The 25,780-nt window shown below is 44.0% G+C and overlaps 1 protein-coding gene across 3 annotated transcripts in view; it reads left to right on the top strand.

Annotated features, from left to right (window-relative positions):
- Window positions 1-25,780, top strand: part of SOBP (sine oculis binding protein homolog) — a 159,341-nt gene that overhangs the window by 72,252 nt on the left and 61,309 nt on the right. For 2 of the 3 annotated variants that reach the window (XM_004264758.3, XM_033418730.2), the window contains exon 5: window positions 19,939-20,034. The exons of the other annotated variant lie outside the window; for it this stretch is intronic. In XM_004264758.3, the coding sequence (XP_004264806.1) occupies window positions 19,939-20,034 (96 nt within the window). The remainder of the gene's footprint in view (window positions 1-19,938; window positions 20,035-25,780) is intronic. 3 annotated transcript variants of the gene reach the window in all.

Here is a 25,780-nt window from a genome sequence, read left to right as displayed (position 1 = left end):
GCACAAAGCTGTCCGGGCAGGTTCCGTGTGACTGAGGCCAGGTCGTTTCAGAGTCTCCACCGTGGTAGAGAGTTCTACCTCCTCACTCCTCACCTTCTCATGCTGGGTTCTCCAAATCCAGTACGAGGCAGGTGCAAAGGGTCTGATTCAGGTTGGGTGAGTACTACAAGGGGTGTGTTTGTGTGTGCATGTGTATGAGAGAGAGAGAGAGAGAGAGAGAGAGAGAGAGCAAGCGCTAAATCTGACTCAGTTTCCATATGGTCACCTGGGTAGGAGGTGACCTGAGCCTACTCTAGGTTCCCAGGGCTCCTGGGCTAAGAGTGGGACCAGGTAGGTATGGAATGGATGGGGGCGGGGGGTGAGGTGTGGAGCCCAAGGAGAGGAGGCAGAGTTCAGGGAGTAACTCTTCACTCCTTAGTACTTTCTTGGACTTTGGCTATAACTGGAGGTATCTGGAGATAAGTGGAATGAGTACATAATATTAACTTAAAAAAAAACCCAGAAAACAAAAATGAGGTTCTATTAAATGGCAGGATATACGCCTAATTTCTAGGCATTAGTGCAGAGCCAGAGACTGAAAAATCAAAGTGCACCTAATCCGAGTATTCGTATTAATTGACCAGTCTCTGCACCTTCCAAAACTGTAAGCTAGAATATGTTAAATGGAAATAAAGGGAATTGGGGAGGGAAGGCGCCCTGGGTCATCCCGCCCCTCCTGGGCAGAGAAGGCACTGGGAGCCGTGTTCTCCAGCTGCTTCGAGCGTAATCTTGTAGTCTCCCCAGTGGGCTTCAGCTCAGGTTGTGTCAGCTTATGTGTACCAACAGATTTTAAAAATTGTCCCTTGCTAAGGGAGCTGACATCTGCCACTCTCAGAAATTAGAAATGACAGATGCCCCGAAGGGTGAAAGGCTGTGGCTAATTTTCTGTAAAAAATAGAATCTACTCAGACTCCACTCTTCACCAAACAGACAGCATTGTCTAATCCATGCATTTAGTGGTGGTTTCAGGTAACGAAGGAAAACAGGCAACCTGGTTGTGCTTGTTAACACTGCTGTCTTCTCCTGCAAAACAAAACCCAAACCGTTCTCACTCCCTTTCCTAAGATTTAATGCAGTGCCCTGTGTATCGGACCCAGCAGGTAATGGAGGTTTGTGATGAGATACGTGATGGTTGCAAAATCCTCGTTGTTTGTTCACCCTTTGAGGCCCCTTCCATCTGCAGTAGCCACTTTCCCTCTCCACCGTGGGAGAGAAAGAATACAAGCATTGAGACTTTTGAAAGGGAAGAGAGTGGAGTTAAACTGAAGAGAGAAGAACTTCCTGTCTATTTTAGCCAGGCTCTTTAGGGAAGGGGAGCTGGAATTGGAACCAGAAAGCAGTGAGAACTGAGGCAGCTTTAGGGCTTGGCTTCTCTCCACCTCCTCTCTCTTGGTATCTCTGAGTTTCTCTGGCTCTCTGCTCCATGTTTTTCTCTCTATCAACCAGACTTCATTGCTTCCCCACAGTTCGTGGTCCTCATCACTTCAGTGCGCACAACTCCATCACGGCCTCTCCAGCTCCCCTTGATACTGTGATCTTTCAGTTCAGGTTCCATCCTTACCTGTTGTAGTCTCTTGCTATGTTCTAGTTCTCGTTCCTGAGAGAGGAAATCTGATGCAATCGGTCTGTCTTTTTGCAACAGGGCACATCGTGGGTTGCTGGACAGCTTATCTAATGGCCGCCCTTGGGTCATGTGCATATCCTTGCTCCAGTCAGCCAAGGCTGGGTCACATGGTACAAAACAGGGTACACAGTCCCTTGGAAAGGGATGTGATAGGTAGACACCTTGACTGATATCTCAAGTTTACTGCCCAACATTTATTGAACGTTGACTTGTGTCAAGCACTTTGCTAGGTGTCAAGGGTGATCAAAGGCTTTTCATTCATTTCCTATTTATGTAGTAAGGAGGAAAAAAAAAATGACTACATCTAGAAGTGGATAAGACATGGCAGGAAGCACATGGGGAAGATGGTAGAAGTATAGGGTTTAATCATCTAGAACCAGACTTGTGGTTCTGATCCAAAAGCACATTTCCTTCCTCTTTAGTCTTGCTCCTTGAATGTGAAATTGAAAGGTGGACAGGACCTTAAAAATGACTAAAAAACCCTATTGAAAGCCTCCCTCCAGGGCTCAGCTAAATTGCATCTCCTGCTGACCACCTTCAGCCCAAAAGGATACCTCTCTCCCATGGCCTTGGAAAGCAGGGTACATTTAAACAAGAATCTGCCAGTTTTTTCCTCTCTTTAATGTGTGTATGTCTAATCTTCTTAACCAAGCAGAAAACTCCTTGAGAGAAAGGGCCAGATCTTACATAATTCCCATAATTCCTATAGTTGATGAGATAAGGAAAATGAATTCAGAATGCTGGAAGAAGTTCATCTAAGAGGAGCCTTGGTTAAGGATTGAATATATACTGTGTGTGAAAATGCAATCCAATCTCAGAATTTGGTTAGTAAAATACGCAGGTATTTTGATGATACAAAACAAAGTAGCCGTACTTGAAATGCCCAATAATATAGGCTTTGAGGGGGTAATCTCTTGGTTGAGGAAGGATGTTGTGGCGTAGACAGTGGTTGCTCATCCAGGGGTGAGCTGTGATGCTGAAGGTGTGTCTTTGCCCTGGCAGGCCTGGCATGGAAGGGAGGTTTGAAAGGGAAAACTAGGAAAGAGACTCTGAAAGTAGCCCAGAGGCTCTCCCCTGGCTCCACCTTTTCTGGCTCTAGTGTGGGCGTGTAGGAGGAGGGGAAGTATGTAAACGCAACTGGCTGGTTCTCTTATGACCTTGTCCACTTTAAGGACCTGGGGCTTTATCCAAGTATGTAATATATTTCTTTCCCTTCGGTTTGCATATCCTTCTCAGAAATCTCCATTAAGAATTTCAAATATATCAGTAACAATCACACGCCGTTGTCAATAGGTAGAGTTAAATGGCAAGAGTTGCTTCCAATGACTGACTTTTTTCTGTATATTTCAACAAATTAAAAAAAAAAAAGGCAGCCACAAGAACAAACAAGAATAAGACAGGACAGTGCTGAACAGTGGAAAGTGCAGAGTGAAGTTGCCTGTGGAGTCCTTATAAAACACAATCTTTTAAATATGTGTTTTATTGTTTCTAGCAACTCGACAAACTAAAAACATATTGAAAATGAACAACTGACTGAAATAAGGCAAAGCATGCCTCAGGCAACTCCGAGCTTCCCACCAGTTTGGGGTTAATAACTTCCGTCACCCCTAACGTGTGAGAGGATGATTCTGAATAACATGGAATCGAAATCACGAATTCTACACACAGATTAAGTGAGGGAAGGAGCAACACACACGTAGCATTATTAAGCCTGTTGCTCCTTTACCACCCCTGATGTTGCACAGACGAAAGGTTTAGGAGGGGAGAGATATGTCCTTGAATAAGAAAGGTACCAGCAGATAGTGGGGACTATATTGGGTATTACCCTGGGTACCCTCTGCTCTTTTCCTTTTATCCCTGAACCAGTCAGTATGTTGCCATGAACCCCGTATTATAATTCTTTTGTGCCTTCAGTTGGATCACCTGGTTACATCTCAGTATCTTCATTTGTGAAACAGGGAGACATTACCACTCTCCGCAGGCCGAAAAAGAGCAATGGAAACCTTAATGCGTTGACCCGTGTAAAAATAGTCTTCATTTATTAAAGAAATCTTTACACTCTCACACCTTTTCCCTACGCATGTACAAGGCGAACAGAAAAGAAAGGAAGAGCTCTGATTTAAAGGGAGAATGGGTTTTTATATCAATCTCCTTAATTAGGGACCATTTATTTTAAAAGTTACTTCAAGAAATCATACTTTATTGGGGGGTCAGGTAAAGGAAGAGTGAGACAGAAGCAAGGCCAGAACAATCCAGCACTTTGCCCCTTTTGCATCCCCCATATACAGGGAGTTCTGAACCCTGAGCAGTATCAGATTGTGCTTTTAGAAACACTTATGGAGTGAAAAGGTTGCCATTCACTCACCAGGGGCAGTGGCATCCCATTGCAGTATGGTCCGCTAGAGGCCTCGGGATGAGACAGAGCCCAGAAATAGCCATTTCATCGCTAGCCTCTTCCAAGGTACATCTGAGAAATTTCACTGCTATTTTGTCCATATAAATTTCAAGCATTCCAAAAACGAAATCGGCAATGGATACAAGCAGAGGTTCCCCAGGGGCATCGTGTGTGTGGAAGGGAAGCCCATCCGTTGGGCCTGAAACCACAGGATGAAGGGGAATGAGATAAATGCTGGCTGTGAGTCCCTCCCTGCCTTGCAGAGCTGCCTTTGTTGCGATGAGTGTGAAGCACCCGCCTTAACTTTTTGTTACTTTGGCTTTTTTGGCTGGTGTCACATCTTATAAGTCACAGTCTAGCTTCTCCTGTCCGTGTTTTTACTGCACAGAAGGTTTCCCAATTTGCAAGCGTTTGCAGCACGGCTGGGCCCGGAGATAAAACAGAATGTGTATGTAGTACAGCATGCATTCAACTGATGCACAAGACTCTTTCCACCATATGTGCAGAGTAGTGTGCTTTTCCCCCGAGGTGCCGCTGCCAAAACTGCCAGGAGTGCCTGAGTAAGTGGAGGAGAGACACCCCGAACGCAATACGGCACCAGGCCTCGCCACCTCCTTGGAAAGAGACCCTCGCTTTCAACACCCACCTGCATTTTTTACCCCCCCTTTGTTAGCTCATCTGTCCCACTCTTTTCCACTCACCTTACACAGTGCCCCTGACCTCATCCTGCCCCCTCAGCCTTGGCCCGGGGTGCCAGGCATTGTTGAGGCCGGTGTGGAGTTCCGGTTGCCCTTCTGGTAGGAGAGGAGAGGTGTAATTAGCACTTATGCTAATGAGGATAACAAGACTGTGGTTAAAAACTCATCAGTTACAGAGGAATGACATGAGAGGAAAACCAGCTGATTTATTTTTTCTTCCCCGTAAATGTTTCTTGTCCTTCATCTCATGCAAAGCATAGCTTACCAAGCCTTTTTACAGGAAAGTAACATTGGTCTGGTCTTTATAGGTAAATCTTCTGGTGGAACTTCTTCTATGATAAGGAAAAAAAAAGATGAGAGATATAAGATAATTATACTTTTCACTCCTTGTATACTTTACCTGAAGTAAACCAATTCAGAGAGTTTTTTGGTTAATTGTATTTTACTTTCATATTTGCTGCTGAAAATTTGAATCGTCACTACCTTTGGCTTTACTGGAAACTTGTTTGTTTGAAAGCATACAGTATTTCTGATCAAAAAATGTCCGCTCAACTCAAACTCAAACTCTCTTCGTGATCTATATGTATCAGTGTAACATGGAGGTTATAGCCACTCTCTCACTAAACCGAGTGTGGGTAACGAGTACTAGCCCTGCTTCACAGATGGGAAACCAAGCCACAGGGCAGTAACTGCCTTTTACCTGTCCTTCAACTTCTTTAGCCGCCAGTCTGGGAGGTAGGGCTCCTCTACCCACAGGCCCTGCAACAGGAGGGGTTGGGTTATTATATTTGATGAAGCATAATGACAGTGCTATTATAATTGATCTGTTGTTACTAAGTCATTATCTCAACTTGCTACATTGATTTCATGTGACTTATTTGTAGACTTTCTTCCCCAGCATGTTAACAAATAACCTTTGGGCCAATCGAAAGTGTGATTTTTGTGCTTAAATTGTTTGTGAGTGCTGATGGATTTGCTACTGTTGACTGTACCACAACATAGAACGACACGTGTCTCCGTATAGGCTACCTGTGTGCTACCCCACCTTTCCCGAGCAGTAGGTCTGGGGAATTCCTTGCCTGGGAGGATAGGCTTGGAATGGCAGGGCTCTTGGGTTTTAGCATTGTCTCTTGTCACTGTGGGGTCTCAGGAAAGGTGATGTACACCATGGGGGGAAGAATAGGCTGATGGTAGATACTGCCCTGTTCATGTGGAAATCTAGGTGGGCAGGCGGTCAGGTGGGTGAGCCCCTCTGGGTACTCAATGAGAGGCGAGGGTGATGTGTTCTGCAAAGATCAAGGACAGGAAATGGTACGGATACTGAGTTGCCTGGGAGGTCCCACAGACCATCCGTGGTGGCCCTGTTGGAAGCTTCATTACTAAGGGCAGGGACCAGGGGAGAAATGTCCTGCATTTTAGCGAATTTATCGTGGAGTAGGAAAGGCTTCTTAGCCTCGGAGAGCATCCTTGGCTGGGGAGGAGCGCATCAGAGCCTCCCCTTCAAGCCGTGTTTTATTTATTTATTTTAAATTTATTTATTTATTTTTGGCTGTTTTGGGTCTTCGTTGCTGCGCGTGGGCTTTTCTCTAGTTGTAGTGAGCGGGGGCTACTCTTTGTTGCGGTGCGCGGGCTTCTCACTGCGGTGGCTTCTCTTGTTGCGGAGCATGGGCTCTAGGCGCGTGGGCTTCAGTATTTGTGGCGCTCGGGCTCAGTAGTTGTGGCACGCGGGCTCAGTAGCTGTGGCTCACCGGTTCTAGAGCGCGGGCTCAATAGTTGTGGCGCACGGGCTTAGTTGCTCCGCACCATGTGGGATCTTCCTGGACCAGGGCTCGAACCCGTGTCCCCTGCAGTGACAGGCAGATTCTTTTTTTTTTTTTTTTTGCGGTACGTGGGCCTCTCACTGTTGTGGTCTCTCCCATTGTGGAGCACAGGCTCCGGACGCGCAGGCTCAGCGGCCATGGCTCACGGGCCTAGCCGCTCCGCGGCATGTGGGATCTTCCTGGACCGGGGCACGAACCCATGTCCCCTGCATCGGCAGGCGGACTCTCAACGACTGTGCCACCAGGGAAGCCTGACAGGTGGATTCTTAACCACTGCGCCACCAGGGAAGTCCAAGCCCTGTGTTTTAGAAGCACATCATCACTTTGCAATGGTGGCGACAGTCACACTGGGACTCGACTCTTATTCATTTGGTAATTGGTTATTTTAACACAAACTGTGACTAAGGAACATGATTACACACCTGTCAGCCATATGACGGGAAAGAGAGATGTCTGTGAGCAGGAGAACCGGCTGCATTTCCACCCGGGTCTCCGTGGAGTCTTCTCCATCAGAGATGTCATTTTTCATTTTTACCTTGAAACAAGACAGACATTATAGCTACTGCCTTGTCTGTATCATTTATAGGAATTGCTGCCACAGATACTAATCTAAACCAATTCTGATTATATCTTTGTAGACATCAGATCCTAGAGCAGGAGGGCAGGATGTAATATAACGAAACAAATGAGCATAAACATTATATGGTACCCGTACAGCAGCTTCCTGCGACAGGGCAAGGGGTGGAAAGAAATGAAAGTGTTTTGTACAAGGAGGGCATTTTACTTTAAGATGAAATAGATCAATAAAATAAAAGAAAGCTGTTTCTGATTGTACAGGTGACTAAGTGGAGGAGGGGATTCTCACTTATGGTGAGGGGATTGCCAGGTGATTCAGAGTCCTGTCTAAGGGTTGGGAAGGAGGGATGATGTGTCCGAAAGATGAGGATAAACACAATAAGAAACAAACACAAAAAAACCTCAAAGGCAACAATATTGAACTGAATTTTAAAACAAATAAGAACCTAATAAGAGTTGCAACATTTAGTTTAAAAAAGCCCTAGCCTTTTGAATAAGAAAATAATATTCACTCATTTGCACATTTTCTGAAAATGGTGAACCAAATATTAGATTGTTTGGAAATTCTTCCTCGCCTCTATTTGTCTGCTCCTATCCATCTTTGGTGAGGCCATTCAGTTTGGAAAGAGTGTGTGGTCACCATGTATACATGTCCAACCTCTGCTGAGCATTGAAATCAGCAAATGATACAGGTGTCGTCTATCACTGAGTTAGAAACAAAGTTCATACAGGATGAAGTTAGTAGCTGGAAAATAGGGAATAAAGGGGGATGATGTGAATGGTAAAGAAGGGTACCAGCAATAAAACCTTGGTTGTTAATTTGGCAGAAGTGTGGTGAAGGTGGTGGAATTCAACATGTAGCAGTCTCCAGGAATCCCAGGCTGCTTATGTGGGTGGGAGCTGCCCAGTGAGGGTGGAAAGTTTCTCGATGGAGATGTTACTCATGAAACATAAGAGGAGATAAAGAGGTTAGAAAACAAAACGATGCCTTATTTGCAGAGGGCACAATGGGTAGTCAGATGGCAGAAGAGAGATAGAAGCCGTCATTAAGTACCGATGCTGTGTAGGGGGTTAGGATCCTGATAAGAGGGTGTGTTTATGCATTTCTAAAAGCCCTCAAACCTTCGCCAGTGTCTTCGCCTTTGCCTCTCGCTGCTGACCATGCCCTATAGCTGCCTGCAACTTGATTTTAATCAAGACTTTAATGATAAGAAAAGATACTGAGTCACTATGGCCTTCCTGCCAGCTGAGTTTTTCTCTCCAGAAAAGAAGTGGACTTGTGAAATTTAAATAACTGTCATCTATTGAGTTCTTACTCTGTGCCAGGCATTGTGTGGGACATGTGATGGATTTTCTCATTCAATCCTTGCAACGAATTTCTAAGCTGGATGTTACGTCCCCCGTTTTTATCGGTAGCACCGGAAATCACACTCAGCTTGTTATTGGCACCAAATGGCTCTCCTCACCCCTTTCTGTACTAACTTGTCCAACCAAATGGCACAGGGCTGCTCAACCTTTCAGAATTTTCTCTTGCTTTTTCTTGGTTTTTACTTCCTCATAATTCTTGTGCGTTTAGGAGAATATTTTCTACTCCTTACTTTTTGTGGTTTACTTTTATTTACCTTTCAAATTTATAATTATTTAAAAATCTAAATTTTAAATAGGATATAAACGTATGATATTCGACACTCCAGAAGGTGTATGGTTAGACCTTGGCTAGGGATCGTTCGTTCTATTGTTATCATTGAACTTCAAAAATTAAACTGTGTTGAGCATGTGGGCTGGATGCCATTCATTTTGGATACTTAGTTGTAGATGCTCAATGAGTGATGAATGAATGAATGAGACCTCAGGAAAAAATTATGTAAATGCTCTTGTCATTGCTGTCTGTTTTCTGTGAAGTCACAATGCCACACAAAGTGGTTTGGTGTAAATTTGGAGTAGTGCAACCTACAGTTTATGAATTTGGGCAAAACATTTTAATATAATCCAAAGGGAAAGGTCTGTCATCCCTTAAGGCAAAGAAATGAATGAAGTTTCTTTATCACACTAGGATACTTGATTGCATTCTGCTTGTTATTATTAATAAAGGAAAGCTAATACTAGTAATAGTTATATCAACTGATCATTCTTATTCCCCTTTTACTATTTTCCACATCAAACCATAACAGTTTTATGTTCTATGCTTAGGCAAGAGCCACAAGAAGAGTTTTATGAATTTAGAATCCTTTGTCCTTGAAAACATGTCTCAATCTATCTTTTCTTTTCTTTTTTTTTTTTTTTGCGGTACGTGGGCCTCTCACTGTTGTGGCCTCTCCCGTTGCGGAGCACAGGCTCCGGACACGCAGGCTCAGCGGCCATGGCTCACGGGCCCAGCCGCTCCATGGCATGTGGGATCTTCCCGGACCGGGGCACGAACCCGTGTCCCCTGCATCGGCAGGCGGACTCTCAACCACTGCGCCACCAGGGAAGCCCGTCTCAATCTATCTTGATATCCAAGAAAAGACCTGGGCTCCCACTCTCACCTTAGGATCCCATAATCTTAAATTTGTAGGATGAAACCAAAATATAAGAGAGATTTGAAAACAAGCAGGCCCCCTAATGAGAAGTCCGTCAAGTTCAAGGATGTGTCCTTCCCCATCTCCATGCAGAGTTCCTCCTGCTGCTGTGCAAGACTCCTTGGCACACTCCCATTTCGATGTCCACTCCTCACCCTTTCTCCCCTCCCATCCTTCCCCATCTCTGCCCCATACCTCAAGGGCAGAATACTTGGAGAGGCCATTGCCTTCCATCTTGGTGGGCTCAGGATTTCGGTCTGCTCAGGCTTTGGTGTCTTCTTGTTGCTTGTGTTGGCTGTGGTCTAGTAGACTGCCCCTCAGGCCCTTGTGGGGTGCCAGCTTCCGTGACCACCTCCATTTGAGCTGCGTTGGGCATCAGTGCTTCACCATGAAGAGGGGAGACCACAGGGCAAGATTCCTCTCTTTTCCACCAGGACCCACAGGGACGTTTGAGCCATCATTTCTCTGCCTTCCGAAATTGTCTGCCGTTTCTCTTGCTCATTGTCAGCCAGGCTTCCTCTGCTGGCTGTGCCGCTGTGGAAGAGCCCCTGCGGTGTGGGGACAGGAGCCGGTGCCTGCTGTCGAGACACCTGCCAAGCTTTGTCTTTATCAGCTCTTTAGCTTTGGACAAGGTACTTAACTTGGCTACACTTCAGATTCCTTGCTGGCAAAATGGAGGTGGTAATGGTAATACAGACCTCATAAGGGTTTGGGGAGCTTTAATGAGCTGAAGTCTGCAAAATTCTTAGCATGGTGTCTTGCACAGAACAGACTTGAGTCTTGTGTTACTGTCAAAGTGACTTCTATATTGAGTTTTCTTCCTTTGTGGTAAGAGCCCTGTGAAGCGGTCATTGAGTTGGAAGTTCTGGAAGTGGTAACGTTCTCTCCAGTGTGGTCCAGTCTGTGGTCTGGGAACCTCCTTCCAGTGGGGCTACCAGTTATCTCATATCTAGAATCACACTGGGCAACTGAGATACCAGGGTGCAGAGGAACTGGAATAGTTTGGGAATTTTGGTACCAGAATGGTTGGGTGAGGGAGGGATTAAAGCAAATGGGGGGGGAAGGGGGAGGGCCGCTCACTGTACAGGGAGCCTACGCATCCCCTGTTCTCAGTTATTCTAAAAAGGGAGAGGACGTGGAGACCCAGGTCATTTTTTGTCTTTTGTCACCTGGGCTTTGATTCCAGAATATACTTCCTGGAAGTATAATAATAATAAATAATAATAATGATAATAGTGGTCACAACAGAGGAACAAGTGTTAACTGAAATTGTCATCCAAAAATGGACTTTAACCTGATACTCGGCAGAAAGGCCTCAACAGGCCTTTCTGTCAACCCCAGTCAAATTCTGCGCAAATGATTATCTCCTATTTAAACATGCCACAATCCCACCTTTTATTACCTCCATTCATCATCTGCAGAATGACTGGGCTTTAAAAACTAAGACTCCAGAGAGTGTTGTTTGAGCAGAGGTTGTTATTCATGAAGCCTCTGTGCTGCCATCTTTGCCGATTGGTCCTGGGGTTAGAAGCCAGGTAATTTACACTTTGTTCCTCTAAGCCTGATGGGGCCTCTGTTAACAGGTCAAGGTTCACGTGGATCATAATTGGAGCTGTCAGGAGGACCATCCTGTTCAGAATCGCATTCTGACTTCACGATCTAAAAGACCCGGGGGCAGAGCCCATGGATCGGTCCCCCTGTCCTTCTTCTTTGCTTGCCCCCTCCACATAAATCACAGCACCGCTCCAAGTCAGTCAGAACATTTGTGTGGACAGTGCACAGTGACAGTCAGGGTTTTACACCTAGTCCTGGTCTTTCTTCTTCATGTTCAGGCCAATTTTAGATCTTTACACACATTGCATAATTCACAGTTCTGTTTCTTGCTAAAGAAATCGTATCTTTAAGACAAATCGTCCTTGGGGCACTGTTATTGGATGCTGACCGTAAAACTGTCCCAGGCCAAAGCAGTGACCAGAGTAACCCTCCTGTGGCTGTCCAGAGTGGAGGACCAGAGTGGACGGTCCAAAGCTAAGTCCACGAGGAACTGCAGGCTCCAGGCAGGCCAAGTGCACAGATGAAAGGGCCCAAGGCAGGGCCAGAGTCAAGGGTGAGAGTGGAGAGCTGGGAGTGGTATGGAAGTGGGCTCAGAGCCAGAGCTGGTAGGGAACCAGTGACAAGAGTGCAGGCTGATTGCTGAGATCAGCCTCTGGGTCTCTGCAGTCCCGTCTGCAGGTTAGTGGGCACCCAGGGGACGGGGTTGCCTGCGGCTTAGCATATGAACTGTCCAGAGAAGATGGAGGCAACCCTGTTGTATCTGGACCTTGATTATGGCATTTCTGTGGTTGCTGGTCAGAGAAAAGAAAGTCATCTGGGATTCCCTGCCTTCTGTTTCCCCTCTAGGGTCCCAGGGTAATAGATGCAAATGAATAGCGAAAAACCAAATGGTGGGCTATGGGCAGAGGTGGGAGGGGGGAAGGGGAGCAGTCAGGAGTCTGGATAATCCACTGTGGATCAAGGGTCCTGGGATGATCAGAAGCTGACTGGAATGTGATGGTGATGTCGCTTTAGCTGAGAATTGAAAAGAAGGGGCCACATGCCCCAGTTGCCGGGTCTTACATGTGGCCACTTTGAAAAAACAGTTCTTACCAAACAAAGACACTCAGGTGACCTGACAAATAGCAGTGCAAGGTGAATCCGGAAGGGTCACCTGTTCGCTAAAGAGAAAATAGATTTTAAAAAGGAAAAGCAAAAACAGGGATTTCAGAACCACTTAGCAACTGCTCTGATTATTCCAGACACAGCTGTAACGTGCTGGATTGAGGAGGATATATTTTAGTCCGTGTGGTAGCTGTATTTCAGGCTGATGTGGAATCTGTTGCCGTAACTGTCATGCAATCCATTAGGGCCCTGAGTGAGGGCAGCCATTAATCAGGCGTGAGATCAGCCCTGTAGCCTCATACACTCGCAGGTCTGAGCAGCTCTGACCTGACGTCGTTTAAGGAGATGCTCATGGAGGCCATAAACATGATTTGATTCCCATTATCTTCATGTTGCATGTTTGTTACCGTTATTCTTTGAAGACTCGAAATTGGCTATTAAAAATTTATGATACATATAAAGGTTTGTATGGAGTGAAAAAAGGGCAGCAGCAAATAGGTCCGTCTCATCCATCAGAGATGTGTGAGCTGTCAGAGGGGCCTGAAGAGGTATGGAGAGAGCCCCTCTGCTTGCCAGTTGAGGAGGATGGAGAATTAGGAGGAACTTCGCTGGGGGAAACAGCTTCTCCCTCGGCCCACATGCTAAGTGGGAATTTAAATACATTTTGTTAAAAGAGCAAAGTAAAGCAGCCCTGCTGCAGAATCCCATAGTCAGTCTTCAGTGACAAGCTAATGAAAGGGAGGGCAAAGGATCGGGATGCAAAGATTGGTAGCAACATGAATTGAGCAGATGCCTGGCTCCGCACATTGAAGTTTCTGGGTGCCTGGAGTATCTCCAGAGCAGGGAGCCTGATGCCAGGTGGGAGTCCTCGGTCTAGAAAGAAAGCTCTCTGCCCAAGCTGCATGCACACACAATCCTGTCATGACCCATCTGCCTTCTGATGTTCAGTGACTTGAATATGTACCTACATAGAAACAACCCATCTGTAGAGATAGGCAGCTCAGAGTAGAGAAAAAGGGCATTTCTGGGTCTTACCTTAAGGAAGGGCAAAGGATTAATGAATCCATTCAACGTATATTTATAGGATTGTTATACAAGGTACTCGCGGAGCATGGGGGCTTCATACATAATGCACCGTCTCTGCCCTCAGACGTTTCCATTCTGGTAGGGAAGGTGAGAGAGGAGTCCTAACTGGGGTGAGTTACACCAAGGAGTCCCAGATGGACTTGGGGCACTATGACTAGGTGAGATAAAGAAACAGGGAGCGAGGCACCAGGTTGGTTGATCTAGGAACGGAATTTGGGGGATGAGAGTTTCGTAGGCAAAGACCAGAGGTTAGACTGATCTTTGTTAGGCAAAAGTCAGTCCAGGCGGGAGGTGGAGGAGAGAAACATATGGGACAAAAGGATTATTGGCTGAAGTCCAAATTGAGTACAGGATCTTCAGGCTAAGACCCTAGTGTCTAACCAAGTGGGAGGGACACTAATCAAGTTGGGCAGAAGTTCATGGAATAGTCGGTGATGGTCCAGGTGTGAGGCAGATGACGTCAGGAAGCGCTAGCAGAGGCCTGCTGAGACTCAGTATGGAGAGTTCTCCTCGGTTCAGGGGCAGAACATTCACCTCTGGGGACTGGGGTGCAAGGCAGAATGTCCAGCTGCTAGGGTTAAAGGATAGGGGCTCATTCATTCATTCATTCTCTCACTCACTTACCGTTTATGGAGCCTTTATAATATGCCAGGCACTAGATGAGGCCCTAGCGATTTGCAGCTGAATTGACCACAGTTTCTGCACTCAAGGACCACACAGATTAGTGGGGAAGGCAAACACATAGATGGTCATAGTACAGTGCAATGGAGGGAGTGGATATAGAGAGACAGAGGGGTACAAAGCCCAGGTTAGACCAGGAGGAAGAGGTCTCAAGTGGGTTCCTAAAGGAGCTGCAGTCTGAATGAAGGCTTAAAAGATGCCTAAGAATTTTCCAGGAGAAGGGTGGGGGAGGAGAGATGGAAACTGGTTTTACCCTGAGGAAATGAGGTAAGGGACAGGAATCCAGTTGAAGGGAACAGGGCTTTCAATCATGAGGAACTGGGCCACTGAGATGAGAGTAACTTGGCGGTACCTCAAGTGGAAGCAGGAGCGACTCCGGAGGCCTCCCTGTGCTTGTCCAGCCCAGGGCCAGCACTGGCTGAACCTCACTGAGCGGCAAAGAAGCTGGGCTGTTGTTTACGTCAAGTCCACAGAGATGTTCGTGACGTGCTGAAAGGCCACATGTGGCAGTGTGTATAGACATTCGACAAAGGAAGGTCAGACCAGAAATGGTACACCAGAAAATGAAATTCCAGGGGTTTTCAGAAGTGGTTTCCCTGTGATAAATTCAATTTATCTTGAATTTTGAAAAGAAATTCTATTGCTTCTGATTCCAAAAATTAGTTATAAAATCTAAAATTTTTGCTCTAGAGCTCTGTATCTCTAAGCGTACTCCTGCAACTTTGAGATGCACTATTTTTGATGTTCCCAAGTCTAGTCACCGCAGCACATGTGTGAGCTGACACGTGCTACATCTGCTAAAGGGTTGGAAAGCAAAGTCTGGAAGCTCTACAGCGCTCCCCCGAGCTCTGATTCCAGGCAGAACCTTTTCTTGTTTTCCAAAGAAGTTCTGAAATCACAATGACAGGGAGGTGTAAAGTCCCATTCCTCACAGGGAGGTATTAACTCCCAAGCCTAGTTATCTTTCCATTTAAATGGCAACAGTGTTAACCTTTTCATTGAGTCAGAAACATTGCACTTTTCTGGGATGGGCCAGTAGAGCTGTTTTTAGAATGTTCCACATTTTCTAAAGGAATCCTCCAGAGGAGAAAAGATGCTGATCTTGCTTGGCTATGCACATGGTACCAAGGCTTTAGCCCAAAGGAATAAGTGGATTCTTTGAAAGAAGAAATAAAGTTTGCTGAATGTAAGAATCAAAATTTAAAAAGTAAATTAGTGATGATTCACAGGGAAAGAGAGGTGAAAATAAAGTTTGTTTAAGCCAGAGGTGTTTGAGGTAGAGAGAAAATTAGTCTTAGTTTCTCACATTATCTATTATTTATTCAAATGCTAGACATGGCATGAAAATAGATGCATGACTGGAAGCGAGATGGGGAAATCCCCTTGCAGTTTAACTGAAGGACTTTAAGTTTTATTTCTATTCCATGGCAAGAAGTGAAGCCTTCTTACAATAATAGATCAAAAATGCACCTTTGGTTTGACAATCACATTTGTAGTAAAATGTGAAAAAGTTTCCCATTTGCTTTTCCCCATAGTTGGCATAAATCTCTAGCATATTAGTCAGAATAAAGCTGTTGAGAATAAGACCCATGGAGAGAGTTAGTTCATCATGACGTGTTTTGACATTCCTTCTGTCAGAACTGGTCACTTTATTTATTTATTTAAATAAATTTATTTATTTGTTTGTTTTTATTTTTGGCTGCGTTGGGTCTTTGTTGCTGCGTGCGGATTTTCTCTAGTTGAAGCAAGCGGGGGCTACTCTTCGTTGCGGCGCGTGGGCTTATTGTGGTGGCTTCTCTTGTTGTGGAGCACGGGCTCTAGGCGTGCAGCCTCAGTAGTTGTGGCACGTGGGCTCAGTAGTTGTGCCTCGCAGGCTCTAGAGTGCAGGCTCGGTAGTTGTGGCGCACAGGCCCAGTTGGTCTGCAGCATGTGAGATCTTCCCGGACCAGGGCTCAAACCCATGTCCCTGGCACTGGCAGGCAGGTTCTTAACCACTGCACCACCAGGGACGCCCAAGAACTGGTCACTTTAGAACAAAGTCAGACATCAACACCGATCTCCTGGCCCCGGTGGATACCACGAACTGGTGGTGGGGTGGTCCGCCTCGACACAGGCCGTTAGAGGAGGCACAGTCCTTAGAGAATTCCAGAACAATAATGAAACCAGCCGAAAGTTGGTCTGCTTTGTGTTATTACTGTGAGCAGTGATTCCGAGCAGCTTCAGTGTTTACATACCCTCCCTGCAGGGGTCGTGGACTCCCTCTGTCTACCTGCATGGTACGCCATTGTCTGCCACCCATAATGGGGCAGATGCAGAAAAAGGCAATGGCTTCAATATACAAATGAATCTGAAGTGCTGAAATGAATCTGCGCGTGTAGGGTAAAGAAGTTCTAATGGATTTTGTCTAACGTTGCCACAAGTTGCTGTGGAATGATAATTAAACTCGTTCCTACAGAGCGCTTACTATGCTCCAGTCAGTGGCTGGGGCCGACGATCCAATGGCGAGAAGCCGGACACCATCCTGCCCTTAGAAAGCTTGCAGTCTGGTGGGGAAGACAAAAATTACAGCAGCCAGTGTAAGGGTGCACCTGTGTCAGGCCTAAGAGAGGGCAGAGTGGAGGTATTTGACTTGGTCAGTGAGGTTCAGGAAGGCCTTTTTGAAGAAGAGGTATAGTAGTTCTTCCAAGACTATTTGTCACACCAGAAACTAAAAATAAATAAAGAGAAGTTTTTGCTTTAAGCAGCTAGTCATGAAATCTCTAAATCTTTGGAGTAAACCCCACTGCTGGAGACACATCCTGTATCCTCCTAGTGTTGCATAGCTGTTCACTCCAGTGGGCCTGGGGCCTGGCTGGAGGCCATGCTGACAAGTCCGCTCAGGGCCCCCTCTCAATACCCCTCCTCCAGGCACACTCCTGACATCAGTGGTTCTCGGGCTGCCTGTGCATTACTACCACCTGAGAGCTTTAAAAAAAAAAAAAAATCCATGTTGAGGCCCCACCCTGGACCAGTTAAATCAGAATCTTGGAAACATCGTGGGGAGGGGGAGTTCAGGCATCAATATGTTAAAAAAAAACAAACACCCCAGATGATTCTCATATGCAACCAGAGCAGAGAACTACTGCCTTAGATGAATGCACTTAATTTCACTTAGTCCAGTAATAATAATTTAAAATTTTACATTAAAAAACTTGAGAATGCAAAGGGAATTACGTCAGTGAGAGGTGTGTGAGTGCTTGTGTGTGCACACACACGTGAGGGTGATGGTGCTTGGTCTTCTTGCATGTCATATGCTTTCCGTCTCTGTGGCATGTGGTGGAAACACAGCAAATGGCTGGAGGATGGAATTTCTTGGACTCAAGAATCAGGTTGATTATCAGAGGCAGACTGTTCCAAACTCCATGGAGCGTGATGCAGAGGCAAATACACGGTTTAATAAAGAAGCAAATTTCTGCCTTTCTCTCTCCACTTCTGATCACTCCAACCCTCCTCTCCTTTCTCTTCCACTGCGGTTTTATTTACTCTCATAAATTATGAGACTTTATATAAAATCCTGGAGCCCCTTTGAGGAAGCACAGTCAAACCTTAATGGGTTTTTTTGTTCTTTAAAAACATAAAAAGCATTGTGAGCACCTTACATGTAAGTGGAATGAATATATTTTTGCCACTAATGTTGAAAATATCCCCAGGCATCTGGTGTGTATGAATGTGTATACATACTACATGCATAATAAACATCTTCCACCTTATGAATATTTATACACAAGATACATATATATTGAATATAGACATACATATGTAAATAGTAGCCCTTGTAAACTATATGCCAAGTATGTTTCCAAGCATATGCATCATAGTGCATCAGGAATATAATAAACCTACCACCAAGTTTAGCATATTTTGAGGTGGTGTCTTCTACAGAGTTGTGGTAGGGTCTAGTTACTAACCAGGTATGGGTTTCTTTTCATCACTGAAATGTTTGTTAAGCACCAACTAAAAGTAAGGCGCTGGGCATAGTAGAGTAAGAAAGATGAAATAGATGCGGTCCCTGCCTTCAAGAGACCTGCACCTCACAGAGTGCCTTAAAATTCACTTAAGAATCTGACATGTTTGCTACCCATTGGCATCTTATCGCTTTTTATACAGCTGCCTTTTATGTATACACTCTGCTTTAAAATGGGCCCCATTTAAGGCTCTATTGGCTTAAACACTGATGTAGCTGCCTAGTAGACCTGATGCTGTGAGAAGAAACATCACTGGTTTCAGTGCCTTGATTGGACATGAGCATGCTTACACATTTTTTCTGTCACACATCATCCAATCCTGCATTTTTATTTTACTCTGATTTGGTAGAGGGGGGGAATAAAAGGTAAAATTAAAAGGCACCAAATCCCAGAGATGTTTGTAAATCTCAAAAATACTTTTTGTAACCCCAGTATTACTACCATGACAGTCCACTTCCAAATTCCATCAGTTCCCTCCCTGCAATAAGTGGCAGAAGCCTTTATGAAAGGCAAGCTGTACATTCTAAAATGTACGGAGTAGTGATCCCTTTCTAAAACGACAGTCCCTAGTCTAGCTGAGAGCTCTGAGTGATACTTGTCAGGGGCAGATTTCACGCCATTAAAAGAGAAACAATACATCAGCGCTGTCATCGCTATGCACAGATGTATGCTCATTGTTTTCTCCCCCTCAGTCCATACATCACAACAGGTAGTTCTCAGCTGTTCCCCTGGTGCCAGACATACATTTTATCTAAAGAGACAGCAGATAGAACTACCTGCTGCTTCCTGTGCGGCTCTCCCTGTGTTTCTCTCCCTTCTCCTACTTCACTTGGGCTTTTTAAAATCAGCTGGCAGGGAGCCAGGAGCTCATCATTTTAATGCAGTGCAAAATGGAATATGCATAATTATATGCAAGCCATATGTGAGGGAGACAGCTCAGCTGTGAATTTCAGGAGGCCAGGAAAGAGAGAGCAGTTAGGGCTGAGATAAGAGGAGTGCAGAGCAGAGTGCAAGTGTCACCCAAATGAATGGTTTAATGAGTGTGCTGCAGACACGCCTCCTTTCACCTACCTCTTTCTTCTCTCCAACTCCAAACCAGAAACCAATGGAGATTAGAAAGGGAAGACTGTATGCAAGGGGTATTGCTAATGGGTTCTGTTAATGTCTCCATTTAAACTTCAGCTTTCTTAATTAACAGTGTAGATGAAAATAACCAGTAACTTTTAATGCAGCTTCTTAATTAAATCTTTTTTTTTTTACTGCATTTGATTGAAGAATCATTGTTCTTACTAGATCATTACTCCTTTTAGATCTTTATTTAAAAATTGAGGGGAATCAGTTTATCTCTAATAATATTACAATGCAAAATATAACTATGCAAATTGCTTTTCTTATGGCCTTGCTATTAGAATTTTTTAAAAGTGCATTATCTAGAGATTGCTTAAGCATGCCAAAAAGTTTAAACACGTATGTATGTCATATAATCCTAAATGTGCAACAAAAGTCACTGGAAGTCTGAAGTGGTGGTAATTTTCAACAGAATTATTTGCTTTTGATTTGTTTTGTATCGTTTTAAATATTACACCACAATGAATTTGCATGTTCAAACTGAACTATGTAAAGAAAAATAAATCCCAAATTTTGATACCTAAAAGGCGTACTGCGTATTTAAACAAATTTCTTATTAATGTTGTGATTTCTGGATTCCCGTTTGTTTAATGATCTGAGCTGTTATGCTTTTAGCTTTTTTTCTTCCATTATTTGTAAGTCCCTAAATAGGCCATTATATTTCCCTTCAGGCTAGAGATGAAGATGGACATGCTGAAAATTTTCCCCAGCAGCACTATGCTAAGGAAACTCCAAGGCTTGCCTTCAAGAATAACTGCGAACTACTTGTAAGAATAACATACTTACAACAAGTCTAGAATGTTACTTTAGCACAGTGAAAACAGTTTTTGAAAGGGTTTGTTCATTATTACATAAGTTTTGAAGTATTATAGTTTTTCTGTATAGAGTTCTAAATGCTAATTCTGATATCACTGAATATGAATTATAAGATCTCAAATTGTTTGCAAATCTTTTGTATCTGATTATAGAGCTTGGATGGCCCTGTCTTTATTAGCTTGTTCTGTATAGTAGTTGATAAGCAGCCATTTGGAGAATGGCTAGTAAAGTTAAAAATATAGAAAAAGACAGTTGATGTATGTAGCTTGGAAAGAAAAAAAAAAAAAATCCCATCCCCATCCCTCCTCCTACTTCCTAATTGTACACTATTTTAGGAGACAACATGGTAATATTTTGTTCTGCTAGGAAAGATAGCAGAGTTGACACGCAGTACTCCCTTTAGAATTCAAGTATTCCTACACTCTCTTGCCAAACTCAATCAGGCGCTTTCTCTCTCCTATGTAGAAGTCAAAGCAGCGACAGGATGCGGGGATGTTTCCAAGTCGTGAGAGAGAGGATCTCAGCTGTGACAGGGACTCTGTTCCAATGCAGGGTTAATTTGCTGTTCATTTTAGCATTTATAGCGAGACAAGATGAAAAGCGAGCAGGAATGCCTATTATATTTCTATTAAATGAATCTGTTGGGACCTAATGTTCTTGATTAGCTTTTGAAAACAAGTGCTCTGCAATGCATTTTCTGTTTACCTAAAGTAAACAGAGAATGAATTGTCATTTATTTAGAGATTCAAACACTGCTTTTGAAAATGAAGCTTTATGAGGGATCTAGCTATGTTGTCCCTAAATGTTCTTTTCTTTTCAATTGCATTAAAGCAAAACATTTGCTCCAACTAAATGAAAACACTGAAAGAGAATGAGGATGCTCACTTGTTACATTTTGAGGTAGTCTCTTTTTCTGTTTAGTTTTTTGGCCTAACAGCACAGCCCTGCCAGGTCTCTGCGTTAGGAAATCCCACATGTAACAGTCTTTGGACTTAGCTCTGATACCAACTGTTCATTAAAAACAAAGTGTCCAAAGAGCAGGAGAAGAGAGAAAAATACAGTTCTTTCTCATTCTAGCCACAGTAGCTGGATGTTGACAGTAAGAAACTCCTTCCCACTCCACAGTTTGCGTGGTTTACAATAGCATCACTTATTCTGTGTGTCGTCCCTTGACCAACTAATCCACAGGCAAATTTGTTGCTTATAAGTGCAGTTTTTTTCCCTGAAATTTTAACTCACCTTATGTTTTATCTTAGGGCTCTTAAACCTCCAGGCTTGCTAGCATTACCTGTTTGGGGGGAACCCTTTTCTTTCATTTTCGTTTTAATGTTTTACTCCGTCACTCTGATTTTCTAGCAGAAGACTATAGGGGCCATTTATACTATGTTTTGGTATCAAAATGCTTTTGAGAGTAGCTTACTCCTTTTTAGAGATATTGTTAAAACTAATATGCCATATTTGATTTTTTTTCCTATTTATTGGAAAAATGAATGTGCTTGAGTTCTGGCTGTGGTCAGTTTATACTGGAGAAAGTAAAACATATATGTGAACATCTTTTCCAGCTATCTTTAGAGAAAATATACGTTTAGTCATTGCTGTGCTTAAACATGATATTGTGTTGGCAGTAATTTTGAGAGATTGGTACAATCTTTGTCCTTTTAGTCGCTGTTAGAAATGCTTTATTTTGGTCAGTACACTTTCTTGTGATAAAAGAAAAAAAAAAGAAATAGAAAAAACAAGTAAGCTTATTTCTCCAAGGAGAATTGTAATTTTTTTCAGTTGCAAGAGAAAGGATGGTGTTTGGCTGGTTATGAAGCCCTGAGAAGTTATGCTTCTATATGAAAATGATTTGTTCATTCATAAGAGAGAAATAGGAAGTCCTTGGAGTTTTCTTAGTGCAGCTTAGGGCAAATTTTAAAAAGACTTGGTGAGAGAAGATTGCAAGCCCCACTCCAAAGGGCTTTTCTTACCTTAAGGGTGGGTCTGCCATCTTGCATGGTTCGCTAGAACAAGGGTGGCTTTAGAAAGTGGGGGAGCTCTTTGGAAGATGGTGATGGCTCTTGGGAGAAAGCCTTGAGGGCACAGGTTACTTCCAGGCTCCCAGGTGATCAGGAACACATGGCTGGAAGGCTAACCCTCTGGGCCACAGGTGTTGACAGAAAGTACCCTGGCCAGGTAGATGGGACATGGCCTCTGACTTTATAACTGACTATTGATTGTCTCTGCTTCTTGGAAGAGGAGGAATATTAAGTAACCTAAACAAAAGCAAAGTAGAACCGATGCCTAGAATACACAAGTGTGTGTAATCAGAAGGCACTGACAAAGAAAGCATTGGCTGATAGAAAAACCTGCTATGTGACTGTCGATTTCCTGTAGGTATTGCTTTGCCCATTTAAATCTCAAACTGTGATATGTGCCTTCACACTTAATGTACAACACAGATGACTAGATATTTAGCTTGGTGGCCAAGATTCTTTGGTTGGTGACTGTGTAGCAGTTTCCTTATGCTTTTTATTAATTTTGAAAATGCAAGGCTGTCAAGATGAGTGGCATTAGATAAAACTTGAGTATTATTTGATATATCACAATTCACTGTGGCCCCATCTACCTCTTCGTAGGTAGATGTATGTACACACACACACACACACACACACACACACACACACACACACACACTCCTCAGGGTCTTTTGCTGGCTTAAGTTTATGACCAAAGCAAATAGCTTTCAGTAAAAGAAAATATGGGAAATTCACATCACTTGAACAATACAGCATCGTGGCTTATGAGAGCCCAGAAGAGGGAACACTTAGAGCCAGCCTCAATGACCAGCCCTTGTCCCAAATCCCAACTCTGTTGCCAGTCCCTTTACCATTATTGCCTCATTCTTTTGGGACTAGAAGGCCTTCTCATTTCCCCTATTAAAATGCTCATATTGATGGTGGGAATTGCATTAAGAGCCAGAGTGGAAGAAGGACCTAAATCATACCTCTCTTAAGCTAGTACTTGCTCAGTTCTTGAAAGCCACCTGGGGTAACACCTAGCAGAAGTATAGCATGAGCTGAGTCCTTGGAGGGAGAAGACTTCTAGCTAGAGAAAAAGGAACGTTGAAAGAGTTTGGGGAAGGAATTGAAGACAATTGAGCCCCAAGTGTTCTTAGGGGACAGAGAGCATCACTGTGTTCAGGAAGAAGGTTAAAATATGGTCAGAGGGCTTCCCTGGTGGCGCAGTGGTTGAGAGTCCGCCTGCCGATGCAGGGGACACGGGTTCGTGCCCCGGTCCGGGAAGATCCCACATGCCGCGGACCGGCTGGGCCCGTGAGCCATGGCCGCTGAGCCTGCGCGTCCGGAGCCTGTGCTCCACAATGGGAGAGGCCACAACAGTGAGAGGCCCGCGTACCGCAAAAAAAAAATAATAATAATAAAAAATAAAAATATGGTCAGAGATTAGCAGCAATCAGTGTGGTGTAATTTGGTTGGAAAGAACCCGGGTTTAGGAAGTCTGAAAGGGGAAATAAGAGAAAGGAAACTCAAGAGGAGAACAGCCTGTCTTCCTTAGTTCCAGATTCCCGGGTCATCACCTAGACAAAGTTTGACTCCTTTTGGCTTTTCCCTACTCTGTTGAGGGTGGGAGCTTTGCAGAGGAAAGGGGAGGGGGCCCTCAGTTGGGAAGCTAAATAAAAATAGCATCGGGGAATAATTATTTCTTCTTTCTGAAAGAAGAATTCATTCTTTACAATGCCAATGTAGGGAGAAGATGAAAACTATTTCAGTTTTGTGGCCTTGTGAATAGAGCTGGTGGAGAGGAGAGTGGCCTAGGCAGTTCTGTGGGCTGATGTGTCCATCTTATTTCCTTGTGGAGGCAGCAAGGTGGATTATAAGAGTTGTATATCGCCCTTAGGCAGAACTGCTCTGTATTAATGCAGTGTTCAATTAACAAGATATTACTGATCATCTTCTATGTACAAGGCATTTTACTAGACAGTGCTTTGGGGGTTCACAAATAGAAAAAGACACAGTCCCTTCCCTGAAGGAGCTTACAATTCAGTAGGAAGAATAGGCATATGCAGTATTGTTAACCATCAGGAATGTGGGCCCTCCGGTCTTCCTGAAAGTTAGAATTTTGTCTCAACTAGACTTTATACCATATCACTCTGGTGTGGTAGCTAAGGGTCATAGGCACAAAGGCTTAATATTTATGGTGATACATCTGGCATCATATCACATTGGACCCCCGTTTCGCCTTTTGGACCTCTTTGCATTTCAGATCTTCATCTGTAAAATGTGATAATAAAAGGGTAATAGCCTCAAAGGATATTGTAAGGATCGAAAGTGATGACATATCGAAAGTGCCTGGTACATACAACATTCAGTATATCTTCACTGCTATCATCATCATGCTTCTTTTTTTCATGATTATTATCATTACACAGTGAGCTGTGGCCCTAGAGAGCACCCACAAAGTTCTGGAGTACAAAGGAGGAAGAGATTATTTCCACATGCCATAATTAGAGACTTAACAAAGGAGGATACCTTTGATCTAGGCCTTACGTGGGTTGGATTTTCTATAGTCGGAGCTGGGGTATAAGGGAAGGGGTCATTCCAAGCAGAGGAAAATAGCATGGGCAAAGGCAAGGAAGTGGGAAAGTACAGCCCAGGTGACTCACACCTCATTTGACAACTAAGTTGGCTGGAGTATAGGGTACCTGAAGGATACAGGGTGAGCTGGTAGGCCGGCCCATTTGCAGAGGTCTAAATAACTGACACCATCCTTTCAAGTCTAGACTTCAGTAGTTCTGCTTCATGGAAATTCCTAGTACTTCTGTGGATTAAAAAAAAATTATTATGGAAAACTCCTAACACATACAAAAGTAGAGAGTCATATAATGAACCTCCATGTACTAACAGTTATCAACAATTAATCTTGCTTCACCCACCCATTTACCCATCCCACCCTTTTATTCTGCTGAAGTATTGTGAAGCCTATATGCTTTTTTGTTTGGTTGGTTTTGTTTTGTTTTTTTGTAAAGACTAGCACACCACTTCTCTGGCTATGAAGAATCCATTAAGACTGAGTAAACTGGGAATTAGAGCTTTGTGACTATGTATACATAAAACCAATGAATCTTGGTTATGCAATATGCTTTTCCCTCCCTGCTCAGCACAGCCTTGTAAGGCTTGGACGATCAGATGGAGTTTTGTTTTGTTTTTTTTTTTGCTGTACGCGGGCCTCTCACCGCTGTGGCCTCTCCCGTTGCGGAGCACAGGCTCCGGGCGCGCAGGCTCAGCGGCCATGGCTCACGGGCCCAGCCGCTCCGTGGCATGTGGGATCCTCCCGGACTGGGGCACGAACCCGTGTCCCCTGCATCGGCAGGCAGACTCTCAACCACTGCGCCACCAGGGAAGCCCTCAGATGGAGTTTTAAAAACCCTTAAGGTGAAAGACTTGCCATAATGCTAGCGATGACTTGAGTCTTCTTTGTTCTTCTATATTTTAATTTTTCTTTCTTTTTTTATTGATGTACAGTTGATTTACAATGTTCTGTTAGTTTCTGCTGTACAGCAAAGTGATTCAGTTATACATATGTGTACATTTTAAAAACATTCTTTTCCATTATGGTTTATCACAGGAGACTGAACATAGTTCCCTGTGCTATACGGTAGGACCTTGCTGTTTATGCATCCTATATAGAATAGTTTGC

Source organism: Orcinus orca, chromosome 12, assembly GCF_937001465.1.
Source record: "Orcinus orca chromosome 12, mOrcOrc1.1, whole genome shotgun sequence".
Taxonomy (NCBI): Eukaryota; Metazoa; Chordata; class Mammalia; order Artiodactyla; family Delphinidae; genus Orcinus; species Orcinus orca.
This window is presented reverse-complemented; position numbering and strand designations above follow the sequence as displayed.